Raw genomic sequence first — 16471 nt, 5'->3', positions numbered from 1 at the left:
CTGTTTCATTTCTAAAGATATGTACGAGCAATATACATACATGTATGTAAAACATACATGTAATGAACTGATTTATTTGATAATATAGCGATAATTATTATAATGGTGATAATGATAATAATAATAATAATAGCAATAGTAATAATGATGATAATAAGAATAATAGTAATTGTCGTCTTTGAAAGAGAGATTTTCGTTCTTATTGGGACGATGCGATGTAAAGGAGAGGCAAAAACGAACGCACGTCTGTACGACAAATCTATTTAAATATCGTTACTTGTTTCCTCTCTGACAAGGCATACATTGACTTGACATTATTATTATTATTATTATTATTAAATATTATCTATGTTGTCGTCGTGTTGTCGTAACGAGGCCCATATACGTGGAAATATAATATAAATACGTGGAAAATTCAAGCGTCATTCTTGCCCTACGTGTATTAAAGACAATGCGTGGGGTAGTCATTAGGGGAAAAGAGTGAAAAGAAAATGAAAAACAATCAGACGTTTTATTCGTTTGTACAACAGTTATAAATATAGAACAATAATATATGTACAAGAATTAATTAATAAAGAAGAGAATAAACAAAAAAACAATTAGAGAGCTTAGAAATGAATCTAAAAGAATAATTGAATTTTATAATATTTCGTTTCATACCATGTGGCAAAAGTGTGGCCGAGGAGTGGCAGAAGTGTCGGATTTCTTCGTTATTCGCATTACGTGCATAGGCATGTATAGACGAAGTTGATCGTGTTTAAAAGTATATGATGTCTATCGCGTTGCGTCTAAAAGAGAAGCGAAAATCAGAAAGAAAGGAGAAAACGCGTTTGTAAGAAACAGGAGAAGATGGAAAAAAGAGGGGGAAAGAATAAGAAGGGGAGTGAAACTTACGATGTACTATTTATCGAGGGATAACTGGTGCTCCCTGATCGAATCTGCGCCTTTCGTACTGCCCGTTGTTCTCTTCTTGTCTTTTTTCAGAGCACGATTTCGTATGTTACATATGATTTTGGAAGTTAACCAGAGCGCGCCTTTCTCGCAGATGCATTGTAAACCGTGTATAAAAGCAGTTAGTAAGAAATGAGGCTGATAACCTGTCGTGCACAATTCCAGACCGATCGTTTTTAACGAAGCCTTTACAAATTCTTCTGGCTTTGGTGCCATCCAAGTCGGTTTCCTAAAGATGTTACGTAGATATCTGATATGTATGTATACGTAGCTATGAATAGATACGAGTAGAAATCAAAGTGTCACTTATGAAATATTCAGGCGTTTAAGCACGTCAGAACGTACAAGTGTCCGTCTCGATGAATAAATGCATATAACGTTTATGGAATAAAAAAAGAGAAGCGGAAGTCGCTTAAACGAACTTCGCTTGACTTACTTGATCTTTGACATCTTGGTGGCTACTGGGCCGGGAGTAACGCATTGAACGGTGACGCCGTATGGTTCTGCTTCCGCAGCCAAATCGTAGCTGAGCTTGAGCACATAGGCTTTGCTAGCGGCATATACGGATAAATAGGGAGATGGTATAACCGCTAACGCCGAACTGATATTTATCAAAACGCCCTTTCTACGTTCGAACAGTTGCGGAAGAAGTGCTCTTGCGACTCCTGTTACCGCCGCCACATTTAGCTGCAATATTTCCGTTAAACATCCCTCCGAGATGTTATTAAATAGATCCGGATGGTCGTAACTGGCCCCAGCATTGTTTACCACCACAGCGATCTGTTAATAAAGACGGATTCTCAATATATCGATATATTTCGCGCTAATTTGAAAATTTTGCTAAAAAGAAGTTTTCCTGTATGTACCCGTGCATTAACAACGCAACACGATATTACGATATTACGATATTACGATATTATACATTAGCTGTATGCATTATGGCCGTGTATTATTCAATGTTGAAATTGGCGGATAGAAATAATAAAACAAACTGTTTGTATCTTCGGTGTAGGTGCGTGATCGCGTGTAAGTGCGTCGAATGGCACGTATAAATTATTATTCGGCACGTGCGATAGCAAAAATGAACGAACGAACGGACCGGATAGATGGATGGAACGAAAAAGAAAAGAGAAAGAGAGAAAGAAAGAAAGAGAGAGAGAGAGAGAGAGAGAGAGAGGATAAGAAAAAGGGGAAAGAACAAATACCTCGAGTTCTTCGGTGGCTTTGGCAATTCTCGTGTAAGCCACTTGTCCCTCGGTCAAGTCTGCTTCCACGATTCGAACTTCGACACCATACCGTTGTTTGATCTCAGCTGCGACTTGCTCGAGTTTCGCTTGGGTTCGTGAAACCAACACGATACTCAGACCCTTTTCAGCTAATTGTTCCGCGTATGCTTTTCCAATTCCACTGGTGGAACCGGTAATCACTGCCCATTTACCCTGCGTCCTCAAGTCGATACCAAAACCGAAGCTCGGTCCTATTAGTTTCTTCCACACGAGAATGCTGACTCGTAATAAAAATCGCAGTCCAAGCGCTGCTAATACGACCAACGATGCTTTTTCCAAACACGTCAATGTCATCCTGAAACGATGGACGATTCGATTTGGTTTGATCAGCGGGCTACGAGTAGAAGCAACGATTCCCTCGAACGGTGACGCGCATCTACCGGTATCGTTCACGTTTAACCGTATGTCATCCTCCCGACGAATTTTCTTTCTTCGTTTCTCCTCCCTTGCGCGATCGCACATCGGCGTGCCACCGTATGCAATAACACGACGATCAAGCGAATCATTGGCTGACTCTGACAGCCGAGGTTATCGCGCTGATACCTTTTCCACCATGCAAACATACTGCGTACACTTTATACATATGTAGATTAGCGTATGTACGTAGATAGCAAAGCGTATGTACACAGAGCATTAGTTACCTATATATTTTACCGTATTATACATGTACGTGTATCGTGGTATCGAATAATGTCGTATCGGACGAAATCGCTGCATAATAGTCGACGACGTACGTACGCTATCTATGTAGAAGCGGCAAGTCACTTTTTGCAACAGTAAATATCTTCCAATCGAAGATAATTCCAAAGTAAGTCTACGAAAGGGTCTAGGAAAAGACGAACGTTTATAACTGGACTACTAAATTACTAAACGCTACTAAAGCTTTATCGAAGGAAATTTCAGGTCTAAGCGACTAAATCAACGTAATATTTGAGAAAGACAAGCGTAGAGATTACCAATTTTCTAAACCAGTAAATTCTATCGATAAAAGGCCTTAAAGGTTGCGACAGCGACGATTATGTTATACATGTCGTTCGTTCCTAATCTAACAGCAATATTTTTCATACGTTTAACAGTGGTCTGTCTCGTTCGCGAACTAAATTTATCCGCTTATCCGTTATTTCTTTCGTATTTCTTCGCTTTTACATACAAATTACACAGTACTATTGCCTATTGTACTATAACATTTTTAGTATTCGACTTTGACATCTTCTACACGCGATATTTAACGAAGCGAATATTAGTTATTTCCATATTGAACGATTTGGTAATTGCAAAATAGAATATTCAACGATTGCGAGACGGACGAATAGGACAGAAAAGTACGAAGATAATGAACACGTATGTACATAAATACATACTTATGTATATGTACATGCATATATGTATGAAAACGTAAATAATAAAAGATATCAGACGATATCTTACTATCTTACTATCTTACTATCTTACTATCTTACTATCTTACTATCTTACTATCTTGCTATTTTACTATTTTATTATCTTACTATCTTGCTATTTTACTATCTTACTATCTTACTATCTTGCTATTTTACTATTTTATTATCTTACTATCTTGCTATTTTACTATCTTACTATCTTACTATCTTGCTATCTTACTATCTTGCTATTTTACTATCTTACTATCTTACTATCGGCAAAACGATTAACACAGATAAGATGCTTTTATGGTTTTAGCGGATTACCTGTATTTGATATCGTCGAAATCGATCGGTGATGCTGATGACGAGGACGATGACGATCAAGTTTCTTTCTCGATTCAACGTGTTGTTTCTCTTTGACACGATAGAGACGTTGTCGTGATCGTGAAACGATTAAGCTCATTAAAAAATAAGTAAAAATGCTGTTCCGCGGAAGGAAAGGGAGAAAACTGTAATCACACGCGTGTATTCTGCGCAGGAACGAGAAGAAGGACGAGAGGACGAGAAGCAACTCTGATTAATCGAAATATCGACGAATGGAAGAGAAGAGACGAATGGAAAGACACGAACGATACGGAGCCGAGCAAACTGGGAGATACGCTCGGAGAGCAGGTCGGATCGCTGAAGGGTACGGAAGAGAGTAGCCGAGAGAAAGCGGAAAAGGGAGGAGAAAGGTGAAGTGAAAGGGAGGGAGAAGGTGAAAAGGGGACGGGGGAGAGGGAAGCCGAAGGAAAAAGGAGGAAGCGAGAGGAGACGATATGGTGGCACGGTCGATGGTAGTAGGAAGCGTTGCGGAGTTTGCGCGGGCGCAGACCTAGATAAGCATGTGGATACGAATTGAAGCGATCGCGAACCAGAAGTGTTCGATATACGTATAGCAAGTATGCGCAAGTTGCGCGAGTGTGTGATTTCAACGTATACATTGTAAATGTATCGACATAGACGGTCGGCGCACGACCAGCAATGTCAGCGTTAAGCCGTTCCAGAAGAAAGTCTTGCTTCCACCTCGGCTTTTCTTTGCCAAGGCAGGGGAACGGTTAATTTTTTCTTTGACACACTTTGCTTTGCCACATTCTTGTGTAGCAAATACTGCCGATCGAAAAAGTGGAATGCCAGCGAGGATAATTTGCCTCTGCGTTTCTCCTTGCCTACTCGTATCGCGTATAACGCGAACGTATCAAACCATATGTCCGATAATACGTCCACCGACAACGATGTTCGCCTAAATACCTAATACGAATAATCCGATCGTAATTTGTCTATCGTGGTTTCACACTCTCTTTATTTCGTCGTTTACAAGTTGCGCGAGTTTCTATATTTCGTTGTCTTCGTTTCTCGTTTTTCCTTTTTCGTTTTTCCGCTTCTCTTTATTTTCGTCGTCGTTTCTCCGCTTCGTTTGGACGTCGCGTTTACGCGTTATATCGATTTCCAGTAGGTTAAACGTTCGCAAGCTTCGTGCGAGTATCTTAAAGTCTACGTTTACGTATCTTCTGCGCTTTTATACGTATCTAACCGAGTGCGCTTAGTTGTACCAGTTAGCTATATTAGTTATAAAATGGTAGAAAATGAAATAAAGCGTGTGTGGTAAATAAGCGACGAAGGAAATAAATTGGAGAAGAACGATGGAACTGATACGCGTGTACGCGTGATGGTTGGTCAAACGTGCAAGTCAGTGGTGTTGATTAATCGCTCGGATGTATCGGGAATCATGCCCTTTGTTCCCGTTTTAACGACGCGTCGACCAATCAACATCGTAACGTTGCGATCCGCTTGGTGCATAGTTTGCAGGTGAAATCGTCTCCACAGCAGAGCCTTGGTATCGAAAGATTTTGTCCAATCCTGCCATTCTCCGCGAGTGATCTTCTCACTTTCCATCTCCAACAACTTCTCGATTACGGTCCGTAACCAGATATTCCAATCTTTGGCCACGTCACTGATATACTCCAGCCATCTAGTCCAATTTCTAATTTCTTTAGACTCTACCTCTGGCATGTATCGTTCCATGAACGCCATCTGCGATTTACTTAGTATCGATCTTAACCAATTTGCCATCTTTCCGCACACTATGTTCATAATAGTCTTCAATTCTTCCGTCAATAGATCCGGGTTTTCCAACCTCACTATATTACTCAACTTTTCGTAAATCGCACGATGTATGCCATTTGTTATCGGATCGTCGCCCGTATTTTCTGGCATGCTTTCGATCATCTTGTAGATAGTATCGATAATCTTGTCGAACGTGAGGAAAGGGAGATCGGTTTTAAACAATTCTTCCAAACCCTCGATAACGTCTATATGTTTGGGTAATTCCATCTCAACCGGCGATACTTCCACTCTCGTTTCGTCCAACGGTTCTTCCACCTTCTTGTCTTCGACTCGAGCTTCTTCCGCTTTCGCTTCCACTTTGCCTTCTATCTCTGTTTCTAGTTCCGATTTTGGCTCTACTACCGCCACTTTTTCTGCTTCTGATACCGATTCTAGTTTTGATTCTGCTTCTGGCTCTGCTTCCGATTTTGCTTCTAATTTTGCTTCCGGTTCTAGTCCTGCTACCGACTCTGCTACCGCTTCCGATTCTGATTCTGGCTCTCGTTTTGTTTCCGCTTCCGCTTCTGCTTCCGATTCTGGTTCTGACTCTGGTTCTGTTTTCGGTACCAGCTCCGGTTCTGGTTCCGGTTCCGGTTCTGGTTCTGGTTCTGGTTCTGGTTCTGGTTCTGGTTCTGGTTCTGGTTCTGGTTCTGGTTCTGGTTCTGGTTCTGGTTCTGGTTCTGGTTCTGGTTCTGGTTCTGGTTCTGGTTCTGGTTCTGGTTCTGGTTCTGGTTCTGGTTCTGGTTCTGGTTCTGGTTCTGGTTCTGGTTCTGGTTCTGGTTCTGGTTCTGGTTCTGGTTCTGGTTCTGGTTCTGGTTCTGGTTCTGGTTCTGGTTCTGGTTCTGGTTCTGGTTCTGGTTCTGGTTCTGGTTCTGGTTCTGGTTCTGGTTCTGGTTCTGGTTCTGGTTCTGGTTCTGGTTCTGGTTCTGGTTCTGGTTCTGGTTCTGGTTCTGGTTCTGGTTCTGGTTCTGGTTCTGGTTCTGGTTCTGGTTCTGGTTCTGGTTCTGGTTCTGGTTCTGGTTCTGGTTCTGGTTCTGGTTCTGGTTCTGGTTCTGGTTCTGGTTCTGGTTCTGGTTCTGGTTCTGGTTCTGGTTCTGGTTCTGGTTCTGGTTCTGACTCTGGTACTGGCTCTGTTTTTGGTACCAGTTCTGCTTCCGTTTCTGTTACCGGTTCTTCTTGTAGTTCTGGTTCTGCCTCTGATTTGATTTCTGGTATTTCTTCTAATTCTTTTGCCACTTCTGTTTCCATATCCGCTTCTATCTCCGCTTCGACTCGAGCCTTCGGTTCCGTTTGTATCTCAGTCTCCACTTGTGCTGCTGGTTCCACTTGAGTTTCTGTTTCCACATCCACTGGCAATTCCATTTCCGCTATTTCCGAATCTTCCGTTCGAGGCTCCATTTCCTTTCTTTCCGTTTCCGTTTCCTCGTCCATCGTTTTCGCATCCTCTTCCCAATCCAAGTCTGATTCGCGGTCTTCATCGTCTTCTTCGTATTTCTTTAGATCCTCGTCCTTATCTTTCTCCTCGTCCTCCTCGTCTTCGTCTTCATCCTCCTCCTCCTTCTCCTCCTCCTCCTCCTCCTCCTCCTCTTCCTCCTCGTCTATTCTCATTTCCTCTTCTTTCCTTCGACATCGTTCCACGAGTTTGTCCTCTTGGTATTGCGCGACCTCGGTCAGCACTCCGGTTATCCAACAGGCTATTACATCGGCCAAATAACGCACTTGTTGCGATTTACGATCTTCGTCTTGCGGAGGGCTATATTCGAGAACATCTGTCAGACGTCCGATTATCACTTCCACGACGTCGTTCAACTCCGACTTCGGATACGAGCATTTCGATTTTAAGATACTTCGGACGAAACGCTCGGCCATAAGATATTGACAAGAAATCGAATCTTTGTCGAAGAATCCTGCGGTTGCCATGCCAACGCTTGTTTTCCTTAATTTGTTTGCCTCTTTATATTGCCATTTCTCCATTCCGCCTTTCCTCTTCTTTCCGCTAGACTTCTTTTTACGCGAGATTTTTGCAGCTTGTCTACAAAAGATATTTCACAGCCGTGTACACCTCGACGATGCTTTGCTTTAAGAAATTTCAAAATTATTTTTCCAACCGCATAACGATCGTTATTATGTGTCTCTCGGTGGAAAACGGAACAGAACGGAACGAAACGAAACGAAACGAAACGAAACGAAACGAAACGAAAGGAAAAATAAAATAAAACAAAACAGAGAATATAAACGAAAAGATAATGTTACCCAAGTGTATAAAGAATGGTTTAAACGATCGATACGTTACTCAGGGGTTAAACAAGTTTCGTTCTCTACGGTTCGGACGAGATTGTCGACGAGAGCCGGCGGTAATATCGACGCGCCTTGTTGTAAAGTTATTAGCATTCGTTGTCTCGTCGGTTGTGCCAATTCTTTGATTCGCGGTGACACTGGTCTTAGTTTCCTAAACACCGTCTTCTCCTGATCTGGCGGGCATTTGCGACTATGTGAAAATATTAGAATCTTTTGTTACGTTTGCTATTCCGCAAAACCGACAGTGTCAAAATGTATCTCATTGATGAAGTTGAAACTTTCACCTTGCAGTCGCTAACATATTGATATAATCTTGTTTTGTTAAACAGTGTCTAGGTATGGTGTCTAATTTTGCGAATGTACAAGGCTCTCCAAATACCGAAACCTTTGTAAATTTTGTCGTCTTTTTCTTTCTGCCTCTCTGTTTTCGACAGCAATCGTCGTTCGACCTCTCTGTATGCTACGGCACAAATTTATCATAAAGTTAGCTACATTCTTTCCTCAACATCAATGAAAAACATAGTAATCTCCGTTCGTTGATCGAACCATTTCAGATGCTGAATCGAACGACGTTCAATTATCGTTACGGATTTAAATTGTTTTCGCAGGAAATTCTATCGAACGGTTGAAACAGCAGCGAAACGCTCCTCGAGAGCATCGAATAAAAGAGTATGCAAATCCGACTTGTATACGTGTATATTATAAACATGGAATAAAGTATTTTCTTATGTATATATTCATGATGATAAATTAGCTTCTCAATCGCATTTAACCTATTCGCGTTTAACCATTTCCCTATTTCGAAAGCAAGATATCCGTGATGAAAGAAGAAAGCGAATCATCTGAAAATGTTGAAACTTGTAGATCCATTTGCCTTAGTTTTCTTTAAAGGTGGTTTATCACAATGCTCCCATCTTTTCTTCTTTTCCACTATTCGTGGATAACCTTCGAACGTATCATCCTTTTGTCCTCTCTTTATTTCACGCTCGATCGAAGTGGCTCGTTTAACGTCTTCGGGCGAATCGTCGTTTTTTTCCATGTTTCCTTTTTCTATCAACAATACATTCACATATACACGCATTATATGTATGTACTGCTATACGTACATGTATAATACGATATAATATTAATTATCCTTTTCATTCTAAACAACAGCTATGCAAATAATTTTGAATAATTCTCCTTTCTTAGATATTGATCATACCTGACGTACAATTACGATTTCTATATTTGATCCAACGTGCAAACTGTTATCCTATTTTTCTATTTCCTCTTGCTCTTTTCTTCTCTATGTGTCGTTATATGTTCCTTATTTCTTTTGATTGTTGCAAGTGAGTATCGAGATAGATTTACTTGAAATTTTTTTACATTTTGCATAAAGTCGTTAAATGTGGTAGGTTAAAAGCGATAGGATAGGGGAATCTGTTTTGTTTTGAAAGTATAGATTTTCATCTCGCTTCCATGTATAGATACGGTATGCGTGTAATCGATCAATAACATAAATATGAATTCAATCGCTTAACCGGATGTAACGCCACGCTTGACGTAATGACGCTATACGGTCATTGATTGTTTCTAGCAGTTTTTAATTTAATCGATTGTTTTAGATATTCATTGACGCATACGATATCTATGTATGCATATATACGTGTGCGTGTGTATTTTATAGAGCATATATTATACACTCGTTCGGTTGTTCTTTATCGTAAAAAATTCAATTATTTTCACTATACGTATAGAGAAAATTATGCGCAAGAGAAAAAGGTACGTGTATATAGGTAAGGTAATGCGATAAATAAGTAAGAGCGAGAATATGTAAGTATGCGTCGTTGGCGGTATCTGTGGCGATATTCCATGATACGGTGCGAAGCGGCAGATGATACTCCGATAGACGAGAGAATATTCGATTGCAGTGGATAAGATAAGCTCGCCGAAGGCATTGCCGAAGGATAGTGTGGTGACTGACACGGCAGAAGAATGGCAATTGCTCGTAGAAAGTTGTGCGGATGGCTTGAAGATGGCGATAGCTACGGTATCGGTGCTCGACACCGATAGCTGCTCCGTTTACTAATCGATCATTCCGGGTGTCGGGAGTCCGTACGAAGTAGATGCAAGTTGGTGTGCCTATTTGAGAGGACGCATACTTCGCAAGGACACTTGTGAGTAAAAGAAGTGTTTCTAAGATATGCAGCTGTGTGAAAATAACTGTTGCTCCTATATAAATCACTCGTGATACAGGTGCTTTAGCACAAGATGTTAGTTGGAATTGTGTCGTGAAAAATGTCGAGGACCAACAACAGCAACTTATCGGAACGAAACACCGTTTGAGACGTCCAACGATACCTTCTCCGCTTCGTTGCTGCACCGCTCCAAGTGGTTACGATTATGATGAGATAACAAACGCAGAATGAAATACAGTGGCAGTAACCTTCTTGGTTATGCAGTTTACGCATTTATTCTATTTTTTAACGGTGAGTCAAACACGACACTCTTCTTTTCTTTATACCGATCTTTCTATTGTTTCGATTCAAATGCTTTCTCAGTTTTACGTAAACCTTCCTCTTTTTATCACTCGGCTTTTTACCAAGTAATTTCTTGTTTTTATTACACTCACCTTAACCTTTTATCTTGCGCGCTCTGTTCTGATTAATAATAATAATAATAATAATAATAATAATAATAATAATAATAATAATAATAATAATAATAATAATGATGATGATGATGATGATGATGATGATGATAATGATGATAATAACAATAACAACAACAACAAGGAGGAGAAGAAGAAAAAGCCTTTTTGTTAAAGCTACGCTCCTACGATTCAATGAATCAGTGAAACATTATCTAGCGTCGTTTTAAATCATTCGGTCATACGTCGATATAAATATTTTTTAGCATTCTGCGTTTGTATATTCAACTTGCAGATTCATTTATTTATTATTCTCGATATTTATGTGTCGAACGACAGCTTTTAACACTCGATACTTGGTGGATTTTTCGATTGACGTAACGTGCGTATGACGCATGTATATACATTGCCGCTCACCTGCTTACTTGATCACTTGGTACGATATGCGCGTGCCACTTTATGTTAGCAAAATATAAATCTTCTGTAAATTGTGCTGCCAAATATATTTATGTTCAGCGAAATAGTTGTTAATTGTTATTTTTGTGCCGTGTGAAATTCAAACAAATAATACAAAAGACAAATAGAGGGAAACATTGTTAATCGATGATTCAATTTACGAATTTCATTTCTCATAATTTCACTGCTTAGTAATCTTATAAGCGAGTAAGAGTTCCTATGACTATACTTTTATAAATATTTTACAGTTATTCATGCAAAAAGTGGTGTCACCTGCAAAGATCAACAAGGACGAATCTATGAAGATACTTTTATATACATTCCTGGCCCAGAACCCTGTACACTCTGTGTATGTGATAATGGCAATCCAAAGTGGTGTAGAACAGTTATTTGCGATTATGGAGACGCGCTTCAAGTGGTAAAATAATCATATCGCTTTGTGCTTGGTATTATTCTCTTTCTTTGTGAAAGACTGAAAGATTAACTCTAAATTAAGCAGGAATATTGTAAATCTACCCGGCATATCTGTTGCCGATACATTTGCTTGGATGATACAGTGTTATCTATACCGAATGACAAATCCGATGGGATTGGTAGCAACACAAACGATGCTGCCACGAATTACGATATAGGAGTACGATCTGTTGCTAGTTTTGTAACAGCTATATTGTCATTGTGTCTGTTATTTTTTTTAATACACCGTTTTCGCCGAAGAAAGATACAAGGTATTTCTCCTTCACAATGTGTCAAGTGTTTTTATCTTAGAATAATAGATCAAAAATTTTAATTATTTTGTAAAAGTTTGCGTGGCAGGAAGGCAGAACAGACAGTTAGCAGAGGACCAAAGAAACTTAGGTAGTATGGGATATTTAGAACGAGATGGATTGTCGCATAGTGTTCCTATGGATGACATTCCATGTGGAGCTAGTTATCCATTGTGGAAACCACCAAATAATTACTTTCCTCGTGGCGAGGCTCCACCACCTTATGAAGAAGCAGTAGCAGCAGCGAGAGCGGAACAAGCTCTTTTATCCATGAACCCACAAGCGCTTCCGCAATTAAATTTTCCAAATACCTATTTGCCAAATACCAATAGTCGTACAAGTATATCGTTAGTAGGAAGCACTCAAAGTGGTATAAATCGCAATTCGTCAACATTAATTTGCGACGGCGTCATAACGGATCAAAGTGGCTTAATCTCAACGCCAAGTAGGCCAATATCGAATCCAAACATATATGCTAGCTATCGGCAGTCGAATCAAAACGAAACGTTATCTCCGAGTGTTAGTGTAGGAACTTCTACGACGAGTTTCACAATGGGAACAAGTACTTACGAAAATTTACCTACCCCCATTGGAATTCCCAACTTCATTAATCAGCGTCCTGATGTAACTGCACAACCTTTATCCAACTTCACCCAACAACAATCTACTATTCCGAAAAGTTATCAAACGCATACCACCCTTCCTCGACAAACTGGAGCATTTACAATATCCGCAACCTTACCAAATTCTAGCATGACTACTCATCGTACAATTCCTAGGACTTTGACAACTCGTACCAGTGCAAAGTTACAAGATATTATAAATGATTGCACTCAGAAAGAATTTTTACGATTTACGATAACAGCTGATATTACTACGTCGAACATACCACATTCGTCGCAACAAAATGCTGTAACTAAATTAGAAAATTCAAGGGAAAATACAAATCCAGAAACATTTTCTGAAGATGTACAAATACAGCCTTCTTCTGCTTCTTCCTCAGGATTGCAACAAATTGAAAGACAACCATTGGATCCTAAAATGGAACTAAAATCTTATGATTTTAAGGTATAGTACAAAATCTAACATAATATTCCAAGTATCATAAAATTCTGTCTTTTCAAATACACTTACTTGTTGTATGTATATAATATGATTTTCATGCATTCCAGCCACCATTAAATATAGCTAATGGAATTAATGAAGAAGGAAGTTTTGAATCGGTAACATGCACTTGTAGCATGCAAGCTCTTTCTACTCTCCACGACGATACAGATGATTACAGAAGCGAATGTGAAAATTGTAAAAGCGCAACAGGTTCTCGTTATTATTTAGATAACGAAGATGAATTAATTACGTCTCCGCACGAAACTATGACGTTACATAGAAGACCAGATGAAACAGCTTCGAATGTTACTCCTCAGTATTATAGAACTTCACTCACACTGCCTATAAGTACCCGTCAACGAACAAGGTAATTATAGGAAAAGGGATTATTATTCTTTTTTACTTAACTTAATATTAAATCACTTTATAACGTTTAAGGATTATCGAACCACCGCAACTAATAGTTGTGATAACATGTCGTACGAAGAAAAATTTAATAATTTATCATAGTATCGTACAAGATTGTGTGCATCTTTCATTCATTCTCTTCTGCTGTCTATTAATTACGTCTCCAGTCTCCATGTCTCATTAATATCTTCTTTCTGCTACTATTTGTCCAATTTACTAATTTTTCGAAAAATTTATAATTCGAACGAAACAATATGAATGTAACATTTTATAAGTTTACATTTGTGCTATTGATCGATTAACTTTTGTCGATATTTCTTTGTATCTAGGAGCACTGGCATTCGTGAAAATTGGTTCAACCCAATGCCTCAAAGTTCCACAGAATCCTCGGATGAAAATTGATTGCAGTTATGTGTTTCCTGTGCATCGTATAACTATTAAAATGATTTATATTACACTACCATTGATCAAAATTCAATATTAAGGAAGACGAACAATGTTCATATTTTATTGCGTTGCAGACAACGTTATATTGTCGGTAAATAGTATTACATTGCGAAATTTCAGAGTTACGGTGAAACTTTTTCTATCTTGTTCACTGTATATAAACTATTCACATACATACTCAAACTATGTATGACCTATGGAAAAAATGAGTCACGTTTTTGCTCTCACGGTTTTTCTTTACATGTTATTAAACTTTGAGAGCAAAGTTTAGATAATATATTTATTGCATAGCAATTTACAATTCCAATATGTTTAAGGACGTAACTACCCAAAGTATTTTTAACTATGTTCCATGCATATCATTTGTTAAAGATTCATCAACAGAATTGAAAATTGAATTTTTTTATCGTTTTATTACAGAATTCCTTTATTGTTTTGTCACGAACAGTATGATATATATATTTCGAGAAACTGGATAACGCAATAAAATATAAAGAACAGATTAGTTCATATTATACTCATTGTTACATATATACTTTTTTTATTTGTTTACCAATTGTTAATTTCGATACCTATTTACAATAATTTCAATACTAATTATTCAATAATGTGAGAGAAAAGTGAGTATAAAATAGGATATGAATGTTGCAGGTAAGTCAATGACAATTTGATAACTTATTCGAATATTGTTACACTGTTATATCGTTATTTATATTATTGTTAATTTCTACATCTCATTATTATAATAACTTTTTATAGAAATTTTAGTGTAGAAGCCTTTATTTAATTGTGATATTTAAACACGATATTCTAACTTAATTGAAAATATTTTCATATAAATTTTCTTTCCATACTCTGGTATTCTGACGAAAATGGACAAAAGTAAATCTATTAGATAATGTGCAGTGCACAAGTATATATATATATATATGTTTTGAAGTCTTTTAAGAATACATATCAATATTGAGTACAACCTCCAAGTTATATAAAAATTACATAAATATATTCATTTTAGCTGATTTCTCAACACATTTGTTAATTTTTGCCGTTCATTTAGCATGAAACATAAGCGTACAATATGTTAAATAATAGAAATTGTTTTACGATTTGTATATACATATGCTTGAAACAGATCTATTGGTTCAAATAGCCTAAATCAGCCTTAATACATATATGTTATGCTTCTTCCACTTATCGTGTGAATGTTGACTCTATTCTATTATATTTCACTGTTATGTATGCGAGCGTTCGTGCATTTGTATGTTACACGCATACAAGATATAATATTCGTCTTAAAACTCTTAAATCGACACTCGGGAAAATGTCTTATTTCGTATGTAAAACGTTCTTTTTATGAGCTTTTTTTCTCATGGATTTTTAATGGAAAGTATGATTGTAGTTACACAAATTTTACATTCAGACAATTGACTCACATAAGATATGGTGGAAATTTCTAACGACTAAGTTTAACATTTTGGTATAAGGATAAACGTTTTTAAGTCTATACAATTATACTCTGTGTAAAGTGAGAAGAAAGATTTTTCTTATTGGGGATTGTTTGTAACAACATACTTTGTATGATCCACGCATGAGTGAAATACTCATTGTCTCTAATCGGTGATTAATGATTTTTAAATGGTCCCCTGAAGCATGCAATATTTAGTAATTATAATATATTTTAGTTTACGGATAGAATTTAAGAATCAGACTGATCATATTTAACGATATACAAATATTTCTATTTGAATCAAGTCGGAGATGTATGTCACTAATCATATATATTTCACTAAAATTCCTTTCCTAATGTAAGACATTTTTTTATATTATTACAAATATTCTATAAATTAGTAAGGTCTAGGATGACTAATTATTGATAATATGTTAACAAAAATTAATAAGCATTTTATTATCATTATGACATTATTAATCTCATCGTCATTTTAATCTATTGTACTTTTGTGTTATTTTATATTTTTGTTGTATTTGTGAAATACTTTAATCATTCAGTTAGTTAATCAATTGTAAGAAAAATACAATTATTTATTAATTGTAATTATTTTCACAAATATTTGTGTGACCATAAATATTTGTTATTTCATGCAAAAGCACATATTTATTATCTAATTATTGTTTATATATTGAAAAGTATATAGCAATGTAAAAGTAATAAGTTGCAAAAATTAATTAACAATTGCTAGTTACTAATTTCCTTTGATAATTAAATTTTTGCATACATTTACCACTTTACGTTAATCAAACATGCACAGAGAGTACGTTTTGCAGTTCTGCTGCGGTTAAGGATGTAAATAAGAGGTATGTGATTAATTGAGAGAATATTGGATAAGTTCGGGCGGACGAACGTAATAGTGACAAAACGTTGCCTCAAAAATTACTTTTAAAATTACTCGTAAGATACCAATGTAATTTTACGTAATGCAGTGTAATATGTAAACTCTGTGCGAATATACATAGGAAGTGATATTAACATTTCATAAAATCATTTCTTTGAGATAACAAAGCGCTATATGTTTTTTAGTGAATTTTAGTATGATTTATGTTGTTTCGCCATTATATTTTCATTATTCATAATTAGAG

At 37.3% G+C, this 16471-nt stretch overlaps 3 protein-coding genes across 6 annotated transcripts; 1 reads left to right on the top strand and 2 right to left on the bottom strand.

Annotated features, from left to right (window-relative positions):
• Positions 1–496: 496 nt before the first annotated feature.
• Positions 497–4318, bottom strand: LOC100744619 (very-long-chain 3-oxoacyl-CoA reductase). Of its 2 annotated transcripts, XM_003491540.4 has the most exons (5): positions 3944–4318; positions 2157–2532; positions 1388–1731; positions 895–1180; positions 497–788 (listed from the first exon to the last, which is right to left on the bottom strand). In XM_003491540.4, exons 2-4 carry the CDS (start codon positions 2529–2531, stop codon positions 901–903), a joined length of 999 nt encoding a protein of 332 aa, XP_003491588.2. In that variant the 5' UTR covers position 2532; positions 3944–4318; the 3' UTR covers positions 497–788; positions 895–900. The 2 variants fall into 2 exon arrangements, with proteins under 2 accessions (XP_003491588.2, XP_033178099.1); XM_033322208.1 differs by lacking the exon at positions 3944–4318 and having other exon boundaries at positions 501–788; positions 902–1180; positions 2157–2688.
• A 574-nt stretch (positions 4319–4892) lies between these two features.
• On the bottom strand, positions 4893–9988 carry LOC100747338 (uncharacterized protein YFR016C-like). The gene is made up of 6 exons (XM_024369433.2): positions 9267–9988; positions 8937–9112; positions 8347–8522; positions 8058–8252; positions 6898–7796; positions 4893–6351 (listed from the first exon to the last, which is right to left on the bottom strand). The coding sequence occupies exons 2-6, from the start codon at positions 9099–9101 to the stop codon at positions 5336–5338; spliced, it is 2451 nt and encodes an 816-aa protein (XP_024225201.1). The 5' UTR covers positions 9102–9112; positions 9267–9988; the 3' UTR covers positions 4893–5335.
• Positions 9989–10081: 93 nt separating this feature from the next.
• Positions 10082–14903, top strand: LOC100744496. 3 transcript variants are annotated; one of them, XM_033322205.1, is made up of 7 exons: positions 10082–10221; positions 10301–10533; positions 11399–11556; positions 11650–11875; positions 11952–12982; positions 13087–13388; positions 13759–14903. In XM_033322205.1, the coding sequence occupies exons 2-7, from the start codon at positions 10470–10472 to the stop codon at positions 13829–13831; spliced, it is 1854 nt and encodes a 617-aa protein (XP_033178096.1). In that variant the 5' UTR covers positions 10082–10221; positions 10301–10469; the 3' UTR covers positions 13832–14903. The 3 variants fall into 3 exon arrangements, with proteins under 3 accessions (XP_033178096.1, XP_033178095.1, XP_033178094.1); XM_033322204.1 differs by having other exon boundaries at positions 11399–11568; XM_033322203.1 differs by having other exon boundaries at positions 11399–11568; positions 11647–11875.
• Positions 14904–16471: the final 1568 nt, after the last annotated feature.

The sequence above is a fragment of the Bombus impatiens genome, unplaced genomic scaffold, assembly GCF_000188095.3.
Source record: "Bombus impatiens unplaced genomic scaffold, BIMP_2.2 scf_0581, whole genome shotgun sequence".
Taxonomy (NCBI): domain Eukaryota; kingdom Metazoa; phylum Arthropoda; class Insecta; order Hymenoptera; family Apidae; genus Bombus; species Bombus impatiens.
The sequence above is the reverse complement of the archived record's forward strand: the minus strand, read 5'-3'. Positions and strand labels throughout refer to the sequence as shown.

Coding starts and splice junctions, on each gene's coding strand:
- LOC100744619 (XM_003491540.4), bottom strand. CDS start 2,531: ATGACATTGACGTGTTTGGAAAAAGCATCGTTGGTCGTATTAGCAGCG. Junction 1,732..2,156: donor AAGCCACCGAAGAACTCGAG/GTATTTGTTCTT, acceptor CTTTATTAACAG/ATCGCTGTGGTGGTAAACAA. Junction 1,181..1,387: donor ACCAAGATGTCAAAGATCAA/GTAAGTCAAGCG, acceptor TAACATCTTTAG/GAAACCGACTTGGATGGCAC.
- LOC100747338 (XM_024369433.2), bottom strand. CDS start 9,101: ATGGAAAAAAACGACGATTCGCCCGAAGACGTTAAACGAGCCACTTCG. Junction 8,253..8,346: donor AATATGTTAGCGACTGCAAG/GTGAAAGTTTCA, acceptor ATTTTCACATAG/TCGCAAATGCCCGCCAGATC. Junction 7,797..8,057: donor GAAACTTGTTTAACCCCTGA/GTAACGTATCGA, acceptor TATCTTTTGTAG/ACAAGCTGCAAAAATCTCGC.
- LOC100744496 (XM_033322203.1), top strand. CDS start 10,470: ATGAAATACAGTGGCAGTAACCTTCTTGGTTATGCAGTTTACGCATTT. Junction 10,534..11,398: donor ATTTATTCTATTTTTTAACG/GTGAGTCAAACA, acceptor AATATTTTACAG/TTATTCATGCAAAAAGTGGT. Junction 11,569..11,646: donor ATGGAGACGCGCTTCAAGTG/GTAAAATAATCA, acceptor CTCTAAATTAAG/CAGGAATATTGTAAATCTAC.